This window comes from Zosterops lateralis (genome assembly GCF_965231275.1).
Source record: "Zosterops lateralis genome assembly, chromosome: 5".
In the NCBI taxonomy this organism is placed as follows: domain Eukaryota; kingdom Metazoa; phylum Chordata; class Aves; order Passeriformes; family Zosteropidae; genus Zosterops; species Zosterops lateralis.
In genome coordinates this window covers 47737220-47756858 of record NC_139766.1, presented here as the reverse complement: position 1 = coordinate 47756858, position 19639 = coordinate 47737220, and the positions used below count along the sequence as shown (strand labels likewise).

The 19639-nt window shown below is 39.8% G+C and overlaps 1 protein-coding gene across 1 annotated transcript; it reads right to left on the bottom strand.

The window, feature by feature from the left end:
• Nucleotides 1-5200: 5200 nt before the first annotated feature.
• ETNPPL (ethanolamine-phosphate phospho-lyase) lies at nucleotides 5201-19637 on the bottom strand. The gene is made up of 13 exons (XM_083861174.1): nucleotides 19520-19637; nucleotides 17629-17747; nucleotides 17307-17466; nucleotides 16375-16449; nucleotides 13799-13892; nucleotides 12476-12592; nucleotides 10692-10774; nucleotides 9983-10208; nucleotides 8962-9116; nucleotides 8169-8258; nucleotides 7827-7957; nucleotides 6886-6953; nucleotides 5201-6020 (listed from the first exon to the last, which is right to left on the bottom strand). The coding sequence occupies exons 1-13, from the start codon at nucleotides 19573-19575 to the stop codon at nucleotides 5889-5891; spliced, it is 1506 nt and encodes a 501-aa protein (XP_083717300.1). The 5' UTR covers nucleotides 19576-19637; the 3' UTR covers nucleotides 5201-5888.
• Nucleotides 19638-19639: the final 2 nt, after the last annotated feature.

The window sequence follows — 19639 nt, the reverse complement described above, 5'->3', positions numbered from 1 at the left end:
TTACAGTGTAGGGTTGGTGTAGTAAAAAGAGAACAGAACTCTCATTGGAATGAAGCAAATAAGAAATTAGGCATGAAGGAAAATTCTTCTGAATTTTATATGAAGACATGTGCGTTTCTAGACGAATAGTTTCCTACAGTGCTTGCAGATAACTCTCCAACCTCTCCCATGAATAGGGAAGTAGTTTAAGGCACTTTAGACAAAAGAATGAAAATGCAGTCCTTACCTGTAGCTATTTATTATATTTACACATCAATGTCAGAAAAAAAAATTCTTATATCAAATCTAGCTTACACTGTAAGTAATTTTTTTTTTTTTTGCACTGGCATTTGGGAAAAAAACCCAGTGTCCTCATTTAACTGTGAGTTAAGAAAGCAGCATTAAATACTGTGATTACTTTTGAATAGAGGCATAATTTGGAAGGGAATCTGGTCCTGTCTCAGATTTTCAGGTCTCATCTGCACTCAAATGCTGTTCTTCAAAGGTAAATGTGCGAAATACAGTCTGTCCTTATAGCCTCATTTATTTATAATTTAGAAGCTCTTTGTCTTTCCTAATAGAGAATAGAAGAAAGATAACTTAATTGAGAGCTGGTTATGAGCACTGTGAACAGAAACCTTTGTTCTCAAGAGCCAGCCACTGGAGTGTGTTAGCAGCACATTTTCTAGATGAGCTCCTTTCATGCCTTGTTTTGTGACTAGAATGAAGAAACTAAGGAATGGATACCAAAAAGCCTTCTATTTGTTCGGAGAAGTGTAATATGGCAACTGAAAATATATTTACAGACCTTTAAGCTTCCTGGGAGATGCTAGCCAGATTGCTTGTGTCCTTGTGGTTCTGTGATTTTGTCTCTTCATTTTTTCCTGATATTTCACATAATCAGTTTCTGATTATGTCCTGCCCATCACAGGGTTTATTCCCTGACAAAACCACCAGCAAGTAAGGAATAAAATGAGATAACTGCCAATAAGTAAATTGAGCTAACTGTACTTTGGGTCTTGTAGTTCTGTATCATCACTATTGTTCCTGATAAGGTGATTAACTTTTACAAACCATAATAAAGGTTTTTACAGCTGCTCTCATATGTGGAAGTAAATAGAGACATAAAGATATTAAGTCACTATCTGAGCCATGTAATGCATCAATAGTAGGCTGAAGCCAGGAATCCTTTCCAGGTTTTCATGTGACTCCAGGACTTTCTGCCTTGTCGATTATTAGTCTTTAGCAATCTTCAGTGCTGTACCAAAACATCTTTTTTCCATGTTCTTCCCCTTCCCCTTCCTTTAATTTAGTTTTTCTTTCCATATTGTTGTAAATGTATGTGATTGTGATATTGGAGCAATGTTTACGTAAGGCACATGAATGAATGGCTGTGAGCAGAGCTGGAGAGACTGAAGACTCTTTTGCTTAGTGCACATTGGTCTTGAGCTGCAAAGCTCAGTGAAGGCTTAACTTTTGGTGCTTTGTATCTGAGGTTTTCATTTTGGCCCAAGTGTTTTTCCTATTGAAATATCCTTTTTAAAATATTGAAGAGTCCTCCTCTGCAGAGCCGTCTCTCCTGGACTTTGTAAGACACCCTGCATCTTCGGAAGCTGAAGCCTATGAGAAGGACACAACACAGTCCAGGAATATGAGTCAGTGGGAAATGCAAAAGCATAACTTGCCTTTTCTAATTCAGCTTTTCTGCTGAACCACAGACACCAACAAAATCAAATGTTCCAGGTAGGAAAATACAAATGTGTGTGGATAGCAGAGATAGGGAAATCCCATTGCAGTCATTTGGCCTTGTGTTCCCTTGCATAATCCTTCTGGCAGACCTTGGCTGCAGCAGCACAGGCCAGGTCTAAGCTGAAAAGAGACACTAGTAGAACACCTGCTCAAGTCATCACTGAGAAACCTGGAAAATTAAACCAACCTTTCTGCTGCTATGAGCTAATTTGCCCTGCTTGCAAGTATGGTCTTTTTTTCCCCTTGGTCTTTTTAGAAGTTTATTTTATTAAATGGAGACAAAGCCCATGGAGGCAGGTCAAAGATGAAGCTACAATAGGCTTCAGTGTGTATATCCAGTACATAACTGTACATCCCAGTGCCTTACTTGGTCTTCTCTAATATATTATCATTGCTTCTTCTTTGACATATTCTGGTTTTTTCAGCTCTTAGCTTAGAGTAGCTGCAGCACTGGGGGCTTACTCTACAAGAAGTCCTGCACAAATTCATTTTGCAAGAGGTGTCCACTGAGTTATATTATTATGATGCGTGTTTTTGACTTTTTTTTAGGTGTGATTTTTTGCATGTTGGTGCTGAAATTATTGCCCCAGTCAGCCACTCAACTCAAATTTTTAGTATATTAAAAATGAATCTTTGTATCTGTTTCACCTTTTTTTTTTTTAACAAAAATATCTTTTGCATTACAATGACACATAAAATAAGTTTTTCAGTCTTGTCCCTCGGTCTCCTTCATTTATCACCCTTACTTTATGAGATATAGTCAGAGCTTGCTGCTTCTGGATGTGTGTGCTTGGACTTTTCTGGACTTTGGTGTGTTGGGGCTGTCTTGTCACAGTTACCAAGCTTAAAAGTTGTGAAGGACATAAATATATTTTCTGAGAAGAGGCTGTTGTATGTCTAAGAAACATCTAAAGGTTCATCTAAAAGGCTACAGATAAAATACATAATTTTTCATAATTCTGCTATTCATCCTAGTCCCATTGCAATATTTTACAGAGGTAAAACTGAGGCTTTTCTCTGTGGATGAGGACATGTGGCATATCCTGTTCTTTGGCAGTTCTGCGGTGTTATGCTGACATGGCAACTTTGGAAGCTGATTCTTCTCTCCAGAGCAGTGCTGAGGTACAGCTTCCTGACTCCACAGAGCCTCAGTCCTGCTTTCTTTTATGCAGCAGAACTAACTGGCAGTGGATGCAGACTCTCAGTGACACAATTTCATTGGTATTCGCAGCAAGCACTGTCCTTCCTTGCTCCCTTGTTCTAACTGGCCTGTTTGTTTAAAAGTATAAATGTGCAATATAAAAGTGATGAAAACAGTGGCAAACTATGAGAATTCAATAAAATTATCTTGATTGAGATTCCAGTAGGATGATGAGCTAGAGTGAAGATGCAAGTAACTAACTCCAGCTTGATGCCCACTTGGGATGGATTCCTGCCTTTCCCTCACTCCACTGTCTCTTACTCCTGCACAAGCCTGTTCCTTAGCCTTCCAGAAAACTTAGGGGGAAAGGTGTGGTTTTATATTTATTCTGCAAGCTTAATGAGTGGAACTGGCTTATGCAGGTGTCTGATGATTGGAAGGGCTAGGGTGGAGGTTGAAATACATGGCTAAAACCAGGACTTGCACAGCCAGGACAGGAGAGGTAGAGAGAGGAAAAAGAGAGACGGAGTTGGAAAGGAGAAAAAAAGCCTTGCCTGTTTAGTGGAGTGAATATATTTGATCAGTTCAGCTGATTGGAACTGTGGTCCCTGTGTTTAACCTTAATTATTTCTGCTTCCATTCTCTCATCCTTTAGTCAGGCTCTTCTAATTAGTAAGGCCTGCATAATGGTGCAGGTGGGCTCTGAGATAATGTGAGAACACTGATGAAATGATAATAAGTCTAGTAGATCAAATCTTGGTAACTGTTGGATTGTTTCCTCCATTTAAATGATTGTGGCTTTTTTAGTGTGCATCATAGGAGTGATATCCTCTCTTGTTTAAAGAAAATAGAAATATTAGTTTTTCTAGGTAACCTGCACTTTGGAAAATGAGTAGAACCAACGGGTAGAGAACTTCCTGACTTGTGAAGCAGAAGCTGGGTGAAAAACACAAGTGAATTGGAGCAATGCTTGTTCCAACTATTTTGTGCATGTGCAGAAAAGATACATGGAGAAGCAGAGAGGCACAGGCCTCTTGTGTTTATGAAGTTGCAATCTTCAAACCCATCCCACCTTAGATTTAGGCTAATCAGAATTTTTAAGTCTAGTTCTTTGATATACCTTTGAAAATTAAATATTAATAACCTGCTACAACAGCTGGTGTGATAGTACAGACTGGTACAGGGCTCTGTGCTTAAGCCTTCTAATGAATCACACAAGTATTTTCTTGCTTGTTGCTGCACACAGTAGATGAGGTGAAATGTAAGTAGTGGCACTCCATACGAGTGACTTAAACAGTGCCTTTAGACATACCAAATTAAGTTCACTTAGTTATTTGTGTAGTTTCATTTTGGAAAAGAGCTGTGGTGTCCTTCATGGTGCAGAGTTAGTAGAAAATGAACTGTGGCACCTGAGACAACATTTGGCTTGAAGAGTAATAGCTGAGTGACTCGGGGAAACACAGTCTAATCAGTTATGCCTTGGCGTGGGGACAACCTCCAGCTAAAACTGAAATTACTTCCCTCACTGAAGAATAAAATTAAAAGAAACAAACAAAAAACTCCTTTTTGTTTAGGACATCATAATTACAAACAAGAGATTTATTTTAACAGAAGAATTATTCAAGGATCATGAAACAGAAATAAGTCAGCTTGAGAATGTTGGAAAGCGTTACACCAGAAATATCAATATAAATGTAGCAAATTGTGGAAAACATGGAATTAGATAAAGTGCTCCATTTTCAGTCATATCAGTAGGATCATTAGCAGCAATTAGGAAAGAGCAGAATTTAGGGTATTAAAATTGAAGAGGAAATAAATACATTTTGTGGGTTTTTTTCTGAAGTACAGACTATTTGGAAAGCCCTCAGTGTCCTCCACAGCATGGAGTTGTGCATGTATTAAGAAAGATAAGCAGGGCTTGTATGCTGTCATTGAAATTTAACACTGACAAAGAGGAAGGTCACTCTAAGTATCTGCAGCACAGATAGGCACTGGTTGCATGCAGTGGTCCTCTCCTTTTAGTAACCTGCCCAGTGTTAGTTTATGTGTTAGGATCCCACGGAACTGGTGTGCAACTCTTCATCATCACTGACAAAAAGAACCAGCACAGCTTTGACAGGATCAGACAGTAACTCCCATGACTCCCAAAACAACTCGAATCCATGGGAACGCAAGCTGGGCTGTCCCTGGGAACCTCATTTTGAGACACCTTCAGGTTAAATTCAATCAATCAGTGTGTCCAAAATGATACATACTTTACTTGCATATTTTATACACTGATAGGACTCAATCTATAAATGTCAGGGAAAAAATTTAAAATCTTACTCTATATAAATATTTATAAAAGTTTCTTTATTCATAGAAAATTAGATTCTTTATTTTCCTTGAATTTATAGTGAGAGTGCCTGCATAGACATCATGTCTCTACACATAGAGTTGTAGACTCACAGTAGAGCATTGTTGATATTAGCAAAGCTACTCCAATTTACATCAGCTGGGAATATGGTCCATAGGACCTAAGTTACACTAGAAGATAATAATGATTTCTTTCTCAAGCATTGTTTAGTGAATACAACCATTAAAACATGGGAAGTAATTAACATCTCAATATTAAATATTGAAATTTAAAATATTGTAAAAATAGCATGTTAAGCATATATTTTTAAACTTTATAGGATTGGCATTTGCTTTATGGCAGTTAAGCAAATCAGATTCTGCATAATATGGATAAATCTGCAGTTTTCACCAAGTTTGTGTCCCTATGTCACGCCTGCCACCAGCACCAAGGTACTTTTTTGTATCATTTGTCCATTCTGTCACATCTAGATTTCAAGCCACATGGCACAGTTCTCATGTATCTGAAAAGGTATTTTAAACCTACTGAAGCTAATAGGAATTCAGCCAGTTTATGAAAGGCATGATTAGGCTTCAAACAGATCCTAGGACTCAGACTATTGCACTCTTCATCTCAAAAGCAAGACGGAGACAAATTCAAACTGAATGAAGAAACTGTCCCTCTTCATGTTCTTATTCTTTTACTTGGCACTGAGCGTTTTTTTGAATAAATCCCATTTTCTTGTCGGCAGGCAGCTCCATTCATGTGGCCGTTGCTTTCACTCGCACCTTCTGGCTGAGAACTTTCTTCAGTTGTCTGAAACAGAAAGGAGATGTCAGTGGAGGTACATGTGTGTCTTCCACCAGGCAGCCACTGGACCTGACTCCCATTAGGTAGCCCTGCCTGACTCTCTATTAATTGCCACAATTTCTTAGTTCTGAAAGAAATTGAACTGATTGTGTAAAAATGTCTGTAAGAGTAGGCTTGCACTCCAAACCTAGTAAAATCTAGATATATAGCCAATAACTCATCAGATCTCTGCTTAACTTTTACACCCCTAGGCAGCTAAGCTATTGCATTCCCACCCCCACAGCACCAGTGGAAAACCCACCAAGGGACAGTTCAGCAAGCTTTCCTGTAGAGAGGGTGGCATGTTTTAGGGGTGTGAGAAATCATATGTGATTCATCCAAAGCTGGGGCTGCAACCTAAGAAGTCCTAATTCGGATGCATGTCAGCCATTCATACTCAAAGAGCTATGGTGGAAAAAAATAATCCTTGGAACTCTCTGAAAACCTGGACACCTTCCAGGCTGCAGGCTTGCTTAGAAAGCCAAATATCTTTCAGTAGCATGTAATACCAAGAACCAATAGTTGATGACTGCTGTGCTCATGACTTTGTGCAGCACAGAGTCTGGTTGGTCTTATTTGCACACAAGCAGATAAGCTGAGGGGTCTGTCTATAACATGTTGTTGGTCTGGATTACTCAGCTCTTTTTAGATTTACCCCAGTGAGACAGGGTAAATCTTCTCAGGTTTCTGGTAGCAAGTTACTCTCTGAGCTCAGTTTCAAGGCACAGAGTCACTCACACTACCAAAACTGAAGGCAAGCTCTACCAAAGTAATTTATATTTGCTTTGCCAAACACCTATCTGAAAAAGAGTTAAAAAAATTTAAAACATACTTTTCTTTTACACTGGACATTTGTTGATGCATTATTTTCTGACTTCATTCCAGTGGCCTCCTCCAGTTCTGAAAAAAAAAGTAATAAAAAATTTTAATTAAAAAGAAGGGAGGGTAAGTTAACATACTGTCAATTTAGTAGCTGGCTGAAGTAAAAAATCAGCTATTCCTCTGGGCATTTATCACACAGAAGAATAACTGAAGAGTGATGAATCCTTTCTAAAACATTTCTTGAGGTGATGTGATTAATCTATCAGGACTGTCTAGCTCAGGACTATTTAGAGAAAAGAATAAAATTAGCAACTTGACTGTAGCACAGGGTATCAGGGAGACCTTTTGGAGTGGAATTCTGCCTTTGTCCAGCAGGTCCATAGAAGTCTAAGTTTAGTTGTTATATTCTTACAAGATGGGAGCATTTACTGTGTAAAAGGCTCCAAGAGCCCTCAGGCTAACAGTATAACTGATGTTATTTTCCCCTGGGTTGGTCCTCAGATGAAAAAAAATAGAGCCTGAAAACCTTCAGGCTAAATTTGAGTGAGACAATCACGTTTCAGTATGCTAGGTAAAAAACAAACAAAAAGAAAAAAAGAAAATTTAGAGCACATTATGGAAAGTTACACCAGTGTGTCCGCAGTGTCTTTCAGGCCTGTGCTGAATTAATATATTCACTCCTTAACAAATAGCATATGTGACAAGAAATGAGTAATAACACTGAGTCTGTAAGAGAAAGGCTCAAGAGCAGGATTTGGTCTAAAAGTTTGGATGAAGCACATATGGGGCTTTGTACTTATTTATAACAATTGGCATTAAAACAGTAGTCTGATGAATGGTAAGAAATACAGTTGATTACTTTCCCTTGCATGCAATGGCCTAGGCTATGATGGTGTTTCATAGGGAAATGAACAAAGAAGAGTATTTATTTGAGCCCCAAAGCACACACACCTGTAAGAAGTGCATCAAGTGTCTCCACTGCATGTTTTGCATCTTCCATTGTGAAACACATTGGTGGTTTAAATTTTAAAATATTTCTGTAGGGTCCATCTGCACTAAGAAGGATTCGATGCTCCTTGAGTCTGTGGAAAGAGGAAACACCTGTGTTAGACACAGGTATAAAACTATGTTGTGTCCTGTCACTTCCTTCAAGCTGAGACAGATGTTGAAAGTTTTCTTTTTGTAGTACTATGACACCAAAAACCACACAAATTGAAAACAAAATTAATGACTAACTGCTGGAAAATATTAGGAGGGTTTGATCACTGCGCACAGTCTTTAAGAACTGCTTACTTGTAAATAAGATGAAGAGCTTCAGCCGTGGCTGGTGTTCGCTTTTGCTTATCTTTCACCAGATCCACTCCAACAAATAATCCAACACCCCTGGAGTAGAAAGGAAAAATACAGACAAGTGAAACCCAGTGTCAGTAATCCAAACCTTCTGCTGCAAATGTAATTCCCTCCCCTGGAGCACAAATGGGGAAAGGAGCATGAGAGAGGAGACTTTGGCCACCTTTTGGCAACTTCACGCAATCAAATGGGATGACAGATATTTTTGGATAAATAAATTTACCTGGCTCTTTAAAGCTATGTGGCCAGAAAAGAATGACAGAATAATTTTCTTTCATGCTTATCCTGAAAATCACAAGCCAGGGAGACAAACAATGAAAAAAAAGAAGTACAAAAAACCCCACAACCCAACCCTTCCCCCCCAAAAAAAAAACCCAGAAGGCAATTATGAAAGGTATTAACATGAGATGAGGAAAATCCAAACCAAGGATATGCATCAGAGATTTTAGGATCTGCATGATAACAACAGTGCACTGACATCTTGGTTATTGCATGTGGATGGCTCTTTCCCCTACTCTCCCAGAACTTTTTTAGTGGCTATGCTTGTAAGTAATTAAGCAGATGGATGGACAACTTTTTTTAAAAAAAGTTGCCTTACAATCCCAGTTTTGGGCAGACCATTTGAAAAGAGGGCTGTAGCAAAATCATGGCATGTTACTGCATCCCACTCACACCAAGTTTGTTGCTTTTTCTAGCACAGTTACTTTCTTCTCTGATATTGCTGTAATGCACCCACCTGATATCTCCCACTAAGGGATGTTTCTCCTTTTGCTCAGCCAGCAACTCCAGGAGATAATTTCCTACACGTGTGGCATTCCCTTGGAGATCTTCTTTCTCTATTACATCCAGCACAGCCAAGCCAATAGCACAAGACACTGGATTGCCTCCAAACTGATAGCAAAGACAAAACATGTCATCAAATCAAAATCTATCAAAACAAAACATTTATCTCTGGCTATTCATGTTGTTTTCACTTGCCCTCTCCTGCGTGGCATGTCATGAGAAAAGCTTAAAAAGGTGGGGATGTTTTGCCATTCAGGCTGCAGAACACCATCCCCTGCATTTGGGCAAGGGAAGGGCTTCTTCTTCCTCTGCTTCAGGTTGCAGTGATTTGAAGATTTCAGGTCTGAAAAATTCAGCTGATTGTACGTGCAGGCAAAATGCTCCTGGGAAGAGCAGCGGGTTATAGATTTGATATATTTTGATCCAGAGAGTATAAACTCCATTTAAAAGAGGGAAATTCATGGTAGCTGGAAAGAAGGCTGAGTCACAGGAGCAGAAAGTGGGTTCAATAAACAAGAAGACTGAACCTCTGTGGCATGATATGCAGATTAAATGTTTGCTCATAAAGAGTCACTGTTCTGTCAGATGTCAGTTGCAGAGCAAGGTCTGCCAGGTCATGAGCTCCACCAGCATAGAGCCTATCCTTGAAAATGGAATTTTACATGATCAACATTTCAGAATGGGGAGAGAGAAAGAGACATAAGGAAGAATTTTTCTGTATGGATTTAAACTGAGATGCATGACCTGCCAGAGAGCTTGTGCTGGTCCATATGATGATGTAACACTTAAAACAGAGCATATTTCAAGGCCTCTCCACTTGCTTTTAGATATTAGGCTGTGGTTGACTCAAGCTCTTAGTAATGTGATGCAGTGATGGCTGCAGATGTTATCTGGATCACCTGGAGAAATACTAACTGCTAAATGCAGACCAGAAGAAAAAACAAAAAATGGCAAAACTTCATCTGTCAACTTACTGTATTGAAATACTCCAGTCCAGAAGCACCAAAACCTTCAGCAATTTCCCTTGTTGTGACCACACAAGACATAGGGTGTCCATTGCCAATGGGTTTTCCCATGGTGACAATGTCAGGCACAAAGTCTTCACCTTGCAGCTGGAATGCCCAAAAATGCTTCCCAACTCTGCCAAAGCCAACCTGGACCTCATCAGCTATGAACACTCCACCCGCTGCACGCACATACCTGAAAACAAACACAACTTGAAAGTCTAGTGCTGCAGAACACAGGTAGGCAATCTAGGACAGGGCAGCTTGCATCACAGAAATTCTGCAGTGTGAGACCAAGTTAGGAGAAAAAGAAAGAATACAGTTAATAATTATTTTATAGCTATGAAATTTTTAGTATGTTACATGTTATGAAGACAATTTGACATTTTAATGTCAAATAGGAGCACTGTAGGATTATAACCGGTTTAATTTCACCTTCCATCAAACTTATGGCTGAGGATTAATGATAAGGAAAGAATGGCGATTACCTAGCTAAAAAATTAGCTGATATTCCATAAAAATAATTGAACTTAAATCATACTATTCAATAAGTAGAAATGAACCACAGATAGCCAAGAATATTAATAGCTTAGGTTAATAGTTAAATTGATTAGATAGTGAAAAAAGTTATTTCTTAGTTTAATTTCCCCGTTACGCCCTTGTGAAGTGCTGTACGTACTCTGCCACTTTCTGGAAATAGCCCACAGGTGGAATTACTTGGCCTCCACAGCTCTGCATGGATTCAGCTATGAAGGCAGCAATCTACAAGAGACAAACTCAGGTGAGAGCTGTGTTCATCTACTTGGCCTTGGCAGAGACATCTAACAGTCTAGAAATAAATGTTTAAATGTGTGCCTTAATTTAATCTCGCAATGAGTTGGACAACTGAGAGCTCTTGAAACAGCTATGGCTATTGATTTTGTAATCAGAGTGCCCAAATTTGCAGTAGCCAGGGCCACCTTTGCAGCCTGATGGGAATGCAAGGATGTCCATTAAGTCCTTGTGTTGAACTGGATGACACTTCCTGGTGTCAATGGATGTTGAATGGGGGTCCTGGGAGCCACATTAATTTATTAACAAATACCAGTTTATAGAAGACACACAACAGTGTGTACCATCTTCCCTAAGAAGTTAATAAAACTTGCAGGTATATGTGGATTTTTGTTTAATCCTGAACACCAGGTAGAGGTGGGTGGAAGCTGACCTGTAAGATGACCTGTGGCTAGCCTTTGGGCACCCCTGCCTAATGCAAATAACTACACAAATAACATGCCAGCATGAGGCACTTGACAAAAGAAGAGAAAAATTCTACAGATGAAATAATTCCAGTTGCTAGGAATGAAAAAGAAAGTTATTTCAAGTCAGGAAGGGTAAGAGCAACAGATCAGACACACTGGAACATCAAAATTCGTTTCTTTCAACAGCAGAGGTCTACGCAGCAGAGATACAATATTACCCCAAGGTCTCAGCATAAGTCTGCTATTTAAGGGATTGCATCCCCACACCACTTGTGAACCCCTCCCTGAGCATCAAGAGGTCTCTGTGCTGGTGCAGTCTTCCTGGAAACAAGGCCGAGCAGTAACCGAGTGTAAAGAACCGTACACTAATTTGAGTATACGGCCAAAGAGTACGAAGCTTCCCATAGCATGTGAGGCTTAGCCTTTAGCACAACTTGTCCTGCCAGAGGTCTATGTCACCAAAACCTAAGAAATGTGCAAAAGAAAGGAAACAAGGGAAGAAAAAACAAAACTATCCGTTAGTAGAGAATAAAAAAAATGTTGATGAAGAAACTAAAAGAGAGGTGACGTAAGTCCATTGGACTAGAAGGGAACATGTTCCAGTCTCCGCTAAAGTCTTTGGGGACTTCAGCGGGTTTTGGATCAAGCCCTACAAGTCTCAACACACTAATGCCATCATATAAAAGATTAACACATATTTTAGGTACACCTGTTCAGAAATTGTCTGTTTTTATCAAGGTCATACTGTGGATGAGTGAAAGTTTTGCCTTTTTATATGACTTCAAAGCTATCGTAACCAAACAGGCTCAGAAATGTAGTATCAAGATTTTATCCAATAGATTTTTTTCCATGTTCTGGATTTTTTTTATCTTTCCTTTTTTATCCTTTCTAGAATTTGTGATGTAATTTCTCAGCTGACCTCAAACCTTTCCTTACAACATTAAAAACCACCCAAATCAATGCATAAAATAGGAAATTTAACACCTTTGATTGCATCTGCTTATAAACAACTGTATTATTGATCCTTTCATTGATGCCTAGAAAAATTATCATAAGAGCATGGGATCAAAACCGGCCCATTTTGAACAGAACCCATCACAGAAAAACGAAGGGAGAGGGAAGCACAAGAAATTGGGAGAGAAATTCAAAGTCCTTAGTTGCCTGTTATGTCCCCCCATGCCATAATAGATGAAGCCTCAGCATTTCTAGAGCACAAAACACACACCTTGCGTCCATTCTTCTGTGTTTCTTCAATAATCTTTTTCACCTCTTCAGCATAAGCACTTGCTGGATCTGGGTGGTCTTCCCTGTATTTCCCTCTGTAGATATCTGGAGAAGGAGCCTGAAAAGACCAATTTATTTATTTGTTTTTATGGAGGCAATCCTTCTATGAAATATTTACTTTTTTTCTATTGCTCCACTTTATTTGGTTTTCCACACAAATAGGTAATGAGAGTTAGTATAGCCTGAATGTTTGCTTTGAATTTTAAAAATGCTTACTGGAGCTTAAACTCATTTTGAGCCTGTCATGCATTCAGTATTACTGAACCCAGCTGTTGTAAGAATCATCATCTACTTCATCCACCTTTCAAGACTGTCCTTCCTCTCCCTCAAGACACAATAATGAGTACCGATCCACCACCTCATTTCAGATTCTCACAGAAGATCTGTTTCTGCAACTGGAGAGTAGGGTTTTCCAGTCTGTCATGTCCCTTCCAGCATTTTAGTCATGGTACAGATCTGTGTGACCTTCAAACCTCTACAAATGGTGTTGGGAAACTTAGTTTGGTAACTAAGAGAAAGGAAGTGGTATTAAAAGGTGGGTACTACTTTGGCAGTGCAGTTAACACAAGGAGGTCTAGATAGAAAAGGCCTCTGCTGGTGTACATTTCTGGACTGAGAAAATTTTTGTCTTTTTAAGATACACACATTCATGTGAAAAATCACACTCTCTTAGACACTCATGAGTCCTACACCCCAGTCTATGTAAACTTAAGCAATCTGTCTTTCCAGTTTTTGGAACTAGTCCTGCATATCTTTAACCAAATCAAGGCAATGGATATTGGCTAATTTCATCAAACTGTGTAACTATACAATGCAGTGAGTAAGAAAACCTGTAGCAAAATGAAGGAAATCAGCCCCACAGCTGAACGTCTTCTTAGAAATCCAAAAGCAAACAATTTTGCTGCATTTATTCCACTGAAATTAGCCAAGCATATGTACACTAGCATCAGCAAAATAGAATGAAAGTATATTTACACCCAAAGAGGGTAATTCAATATGTTGTATAACAGGTATTAAAATGACAAAAAAACCCCACCCCAAAACCCAAACCAAACCAAACAGAAAAAAAATAAACAAAAAACCCAAGCAAAAAAACCACAACAACAACAACAACAACAACAACAAAAAAAAAAAAAAAAAACAAAAAAAAAAAAAAAAAAACCCACAACAACAACAAAAAAAAAAAAACACCACAAAAACACACAACAAGCCCAAACCAAACCAAACCAAACCAAAACCAACACAAATCAAAAACTGTACTTACCACATGCACATACTCCTTCTTGCTGTCCTTTCCCAGCTGATTAAATTTATAGGGACTGATGTCAATCAGAGACGTAACATGGCCATGGTAAGCACTGTGTGAGTGTTAAATATCCAAGTCACTTTTCACCAAATGTATAGAAGAGCCAAATTTACAACTGTGCCTATCCAGACTAGCAACTGTATCTGCAACACAGTAGCATCGTTTGTGAAGGGATCTTGATTTGATTTACTGTCTTTCTTTCAAAAACAATATGAAATTGTTGTTGACTGTAATTCACTAGAATGACTGGAAACAGGATAAAATCAAGTGCTGACATGGGGGCAGACCAAGATGATGTCTGGACTGCACTGACTTCAAGGTGACTGCCCTAGCAGCCTTACTAGAGCTGAAGGGTGGGTCCAGTTCCTTCATTTCCAACCCATGGGCCCCACCCTGGCCATGCCAAGTTTTGCAAGCTAGACCCCAACACCATTGTGAAAACTCTCAGGAGTGTGCATTGCACTGAGGACCTTATGCAGCAGCAGCCCCCACTATCTGCTCTGAAGGCACTGAAGGTGAGAGGGTTTGACAGAAGCCACTGTCAGGAAGAGGATAGTGTTTGAACATAAATATTTTATACTGCAGAGTATGCTAAAGCTGGTTACTATTGAGGTCAACTGATTTAGAAATGAGGAACCAGAGCCTTTTAAGCCTAAAGCATGTGGCATCTTTATTCAGGGAATAATAAACACTTTTTTTCAGACATGAACTTGAAGAGAAGTAAACCTCAAATCAAACCAAAGACGCGTCATGATTTCTTTGCAGAACACACGTAGGTTAGTGTGTTGCTAACAGGGATCTGAATACAGCTGAGTCAAACAAGCTTTGTGCTGTTCAGATAGAGACATGTATTTTTGCTTTTGCTATGGCTAGACTTTCTAATCACAATCTGAGAAGAAAATCCAGCACTACAGCAATGTCACCAAACCTACAGCTGCATCTAAGTTAGGAAAACCCTGAAATGTGGTTGGCCGCCTACCCTGTTGTCATAGGCTAATACAGTTTGGTTTTCTTTTTGGCTAATAGAATATTGCTCTGCTAGGACCTTACAATTCTTTGGAAAGGACAAGGATATATCAGGGGTCAAATTTTGAATTGAAATATAGGTCTGACTACTCAGAATGTGACATGTAAAAAGACAATATAAAGATCTCAAATTCAGTAAAGGAAGAGTGACTTTTTAGGTAGCAGAGATGACAAGTTACCTTGGTTCTAGGCTAAAAATCTCCTATAAGTTATGGTAATGAACTGTAATATACTAGAATAATCCTTTAAATCGTGGACAACATGAATTGGGGAAATGACTTGTAGATTTGAGCAAAGGTATCTGGGATGGACTGAGTGAATATTGAATTAGTAGCTGTGATCTTGTGATCTCATGAGAGGTTAAACAGAAAAAGATGAGAAGAAACCCTCTGCCAGTGAAGAAGTAAGAAGACATCTCTATTCCCTGAATTGAAAAACCCTTTCCTTTGAAAGTGCTCATTTTTAAAAGGTGTCACCTCAAATCTGTGAATCTATAACCAATATGTGTGGCCACAGAAAAAGCTACATGATATTGGAGGTTCCACAACTGCAGAAGTTTCCTGGGCGGGCTGCTTTTGTGTGAGTTGAAAGCCACAAGCAGACTGTTTCTCTTGTGGAAAGTTACCAAAACAACAGGAGAGACTTCCCTCTCTCAAAGACTGAATAAATTACTATTTTATAAGTAGTACAGACCTGGAGTTCTGAGTTTTATCTCTTTAAATTGTTTGTAAAAAATGAACAGTTAGGGGTGAGAGAAAGGGTTAGTTTAAAAATTCATTTGTGTTTTTTTTTTCTTTTCTTATTTTCTTCTCTTAGTGTATGTTAATAAAATCTATCTCTTTTACTTTTAAGTTGAGCCTGTTTTTGCATTTTTCTCTCAAAATCCTATCCACCCAGTTAGCAAACAAAATTTGGCAAACATAAAACCACCATATAAATGATGTCGAAACCCAGAATAAACGTACCAAAATCACAACACCTGTGGCTGGCAGCCCTCTCACACCTCCTGATTTTGCAGCCACTTGGTTTTGTGTACATTCTTGTATTCACTGAAGGAGAGCTGAGCATCATTGCAACGGTGCTGCAGAAGTACAGCATCTTTCTTCTTAATCACTGAATATTTATTTGTGCAAAATGAAACATGTCCAGCAATGGGTGATGAACAGAAAGCCCTTTTCTGGGCAGCCCAGTAGCCAGACCACTCACTGCTTTTGAAACCAACATTTAATTCTCTGGCCTGAATTGCTTTGTGAGTCTGTGGGAAATGCCCTCTAACAGGTGACTGACTTTCTGGGGTGACCGACAAGCTTATTTTTCAGAGATCTTCAAAACTTGTTTTTATCCAAATGTGAAAAAGAGATTTCCTGACCTGTTCTAATACAAAAGCAACAAAGCTTTTCTTTCACCAGGCAGTGGAGTACAAACAGCAGGGGATTGCTGCAAAGCTGCTTCTGAAGTAATGGCAGGAGTTGCTGGCTGCATTCACATAAGCTACTCTGTGTACTTACTTTTCCAGGGTGATCACATCTTGGTGCCCACGGTACTGCCGAGCCAGTCGTAAAGCAAGATCATTGGCTTCAGAGCTGCATAATAACAGATACAGCAGGAAAGCAGTGAAGGAGAGCTTCTCTTTAGAAGGGTATTCCAACAGAAGACAAGTCATGGGACTCATGGATATAATAAATCAACACAGCAGACTCTGTTACTCTAAAGATTACAATGCTAAGGTTGAGACTAATAAGTGCCATGTAAGGGGGCAAAGATAAAACAGCCCTTTGTATAAACAGCAAACAAAGACATGCTTTATTTTCCTCCCCCAGTCTGCCTGTAGATATTTGCCTCTCCTTGGTAGAAAGGAGGCCAATTTGCAGCTGATAACACAATGCAGGCACTAACCCTCAAAAAGCAATGTCCCATCTCCCACACTCCACAACTCCGTTCTCCCCAATGCTTACATCATCACAAATCTCTACCCTGGAAGAGGACTCAAGCTTCCAGCCTGATCTGTCACAGCCCCTCTGCTCACAGGACCCTGCAGGTTGTCTGTTTTGGACATGTAAGTGATCACAGATTACCAAACTGCCTAAAGTTTGGCAGTTTCCAAGGTTATTTTCAATTTACAGATGGCATTCATGACTCTGTTCATAACATTCACCAATTTGCAGAATTAATTTCCTCTTCTTGCTTTTTTCCCCTACTTTTTTTTTTGCATGGCATTCAGTTTCACGTTTTGGCTCTCTTACTTTGAGTCATCCCTCTAAATATGATGGCTGCAAACAGGAAGTAAGTTTTAATCAGTGCTGAATATATTTTTGTTGCATGTTACAAAGTCCTACCTAGTAAGATTTAGACTAAGCTGTCCTGAGTGTCTGTCTCAAACAGAAGCAAAACAATCATAAAAAACAGTCATATAAAAAACACCTCAACAGTTCAGACCTACCCAGAGTTAACAAAATAGCAAACAGAGAGTTTCTCAGGCAGGGTGGCTGTGAGACGCTGTGCATACTGAACAAGGTTGTCATGCAGGAAGCGGGAGTTTGTATTGAGCAGTTCCATCTGTTTTGTTGCAGCCTTTATCACATATGGGTGGCTGTGGCCCACTAAAGAAGAAAATAATTAGTTATTACTAGCAAGCAGTCAATTACTGAACCACAGAAGGACATTCAGAGAAGCACTGTGAACATCATCACTTGGCAGAAATGTGTCCTGATCCCTACTGGAAGTTAAGGAATGGAAGCAGTCTCACAAGTCAAACTGCTTACCATGTGCAACATTGTTGATGCAGTCTAAGTATTTCTCTCCTTTCTCATCAAACATATATTGGCCCTGAGCACGGATTATCTTCAGAGGATCCTTGGCATAGAAAACTTTGCAGGAAGGCCTAAAACATAATAAACATAACACCATTTTAATTTTCTCATTTTTTCTTCCTCCCTAGAGTGTTCAAGGGGTTGATTTTTTGCAGCTCTGGAGACAATTGCCTCCTGCAAAAAAAAGCTTGTGAGTCATTCAGGTGGTGGTCAAGCAGGGGCTCCTGCTCACAGTGAAAACCTATGCACTTCCCCCAGCACAGTAGGAACAGAAGCTGGTCTTTAATAAGGGTGTTTTCAAAGCTTGCCTGCAATTGATTTCACAGAAGAACAGTGTCTGCACGTTGTTCCAGGTCCTTATATGTCCTGCCACATTCCTAGGCTGTAGCTCTGCTTGTTTACATGCCTTATGGACATGTATGGCCAAATAACTCTCTGGGACTAAAGTAAGCTGTTAAGCACTGTTTTATACTATAGCCAAAAAATCATTACGCAACAGATGACTGTAGCATATAGAGGTCACAGTCAAGAACAAAACACCAATGCCTTGAAGGCTTTATTTTCAGAGGTGCTGAGGAGGTCTTAAAACCCTCACACCCTCACCCTGTCTGCTTTGGATAAAATCTTTAAAAGCAGCGTTTTATAAGCATCTTAAATCACACTGACTTCCAGCAAAAGTCAAGCTCCTTATAAAATTAACCAAAGTACTCTTTAAACAGTCTTTTTTCTTTTTCCCTGCCCCCCTGGAGAATGTGCCAGCTATGTAATTATGTTGAATGATATTACTGAGGAGAAGGAAAATTTGAACATTTAGCAGTGTTTATATGACCTTGGATAAACACAGTTGTTTCCAGGTAAGTCTGGAGTTATTGTTGGGTACACTGAGGTTATGAACTTGTAAAGTCAGTTGTAAATGTGACTCCTTCAGTCACACAGATACATTCACATAGATAGTGAATTAGTTTGCTTTCTTCCTCAGAGCATCTAGCCCTGTTGCTAGATCTTTTCTGACATCTTCAGCTATTTCTCTGCTATACTTTGAAAGCAATGTCCATCATCATTGGCCATTTCTTGACTACAGGTTCTTTTCTCTAACCTGCGAGTTCATTCTCTAAAAGTTCTTATTTGTTTGCTCAGCACTGCTCAATCCTACAATCTTTGCACAGGCATGACTTCCTTAATATTGAGCTGGCCCCTAAAAAGCAGTTGATTTTATCCCTTTATGAGGCCATGACATTAGAGAATCTTTTGCGAGTTAAGAATCTTTAGTAAGCTTTCTCTATATGCTACACATTTAAAATGCAACCAGCAAAAATAGGTCTGTTTTTACAACCTGGACTTATTTTTCACTTGCCAACATCTACTGAAGAAATTATTAAAGCTGCACATCCTGTAGGAACTAAGGTTGCCACACAGAGGGATCAGAGATGTGCAGGAGGAGGACTATTACTCAGGTCACAACCTCTGACAGCCCTCTCAGTTAAACTCAGCTTAAGGGACAGCAACAGGTTCATTCAGCTGTTTTGCAGGTGCACGCACAGAAAAAACCCAACCCTAGGCAGCCTCATTTCAGACAGACGCCTGGGTACCACATTCTGGCTGCTTGCTTCCATCTGCTGGGAAAGTGAATGATGCCTTTGATGTGCAGTGTATTAATGAGTGTATTAATGGCGTATTAATCCCCCCGCCCGCCTAGGGAATCCCGGGCTGCCCTGAGACCTGGCTAGGCAGAGGGATGACAGCTCCCTGTGTGTGTCCGTGTCTCCCTCCCCGGACGGGCGCTGTCACTAGAGACAGCATCGCCCACCTCCTCCTCCCTCCTCTGTCCCGCTCCCGGCCCTACCCGATGTGCTTCCTCCGAAGGGCGAGGGTCTCCGCCTTGCTGTAGAGCTCCTCCATCCCGCCGCCAGGCACGGCACTGGAGAACACGGTCCGTCCGAGGGTTCCCCGCCTCTTATGCGGG

What these genes read in the sequence shown, in the direction of transcription:
- ETNPPL (XM_083861174.1), bottom strand. Translation starts at nt 19,575, where the DNA reads ATGGAGGAGCTCTACAGCAAGGCGGAGACCCTCGCCCTTCGGAGGAAG. An exon ending in GATGTGATCACCCTGGAAAA is followed by an intron (nt 13,893 to 16,374) that starts GTAAGTACACAG and finishes ACACTCACACAG; the next exon opens with TGCTTACCATGGCCATGTTA. An exon ending in ATGTCCAGTGTAAAAGAAAA is followed by an intron (nt 6,021 to 6,885) that starts GTATGTTTTAAA and finishes TTTCTGTTTCAG; the next exon opens with ACAACTGAAGAAAGTTCTCA.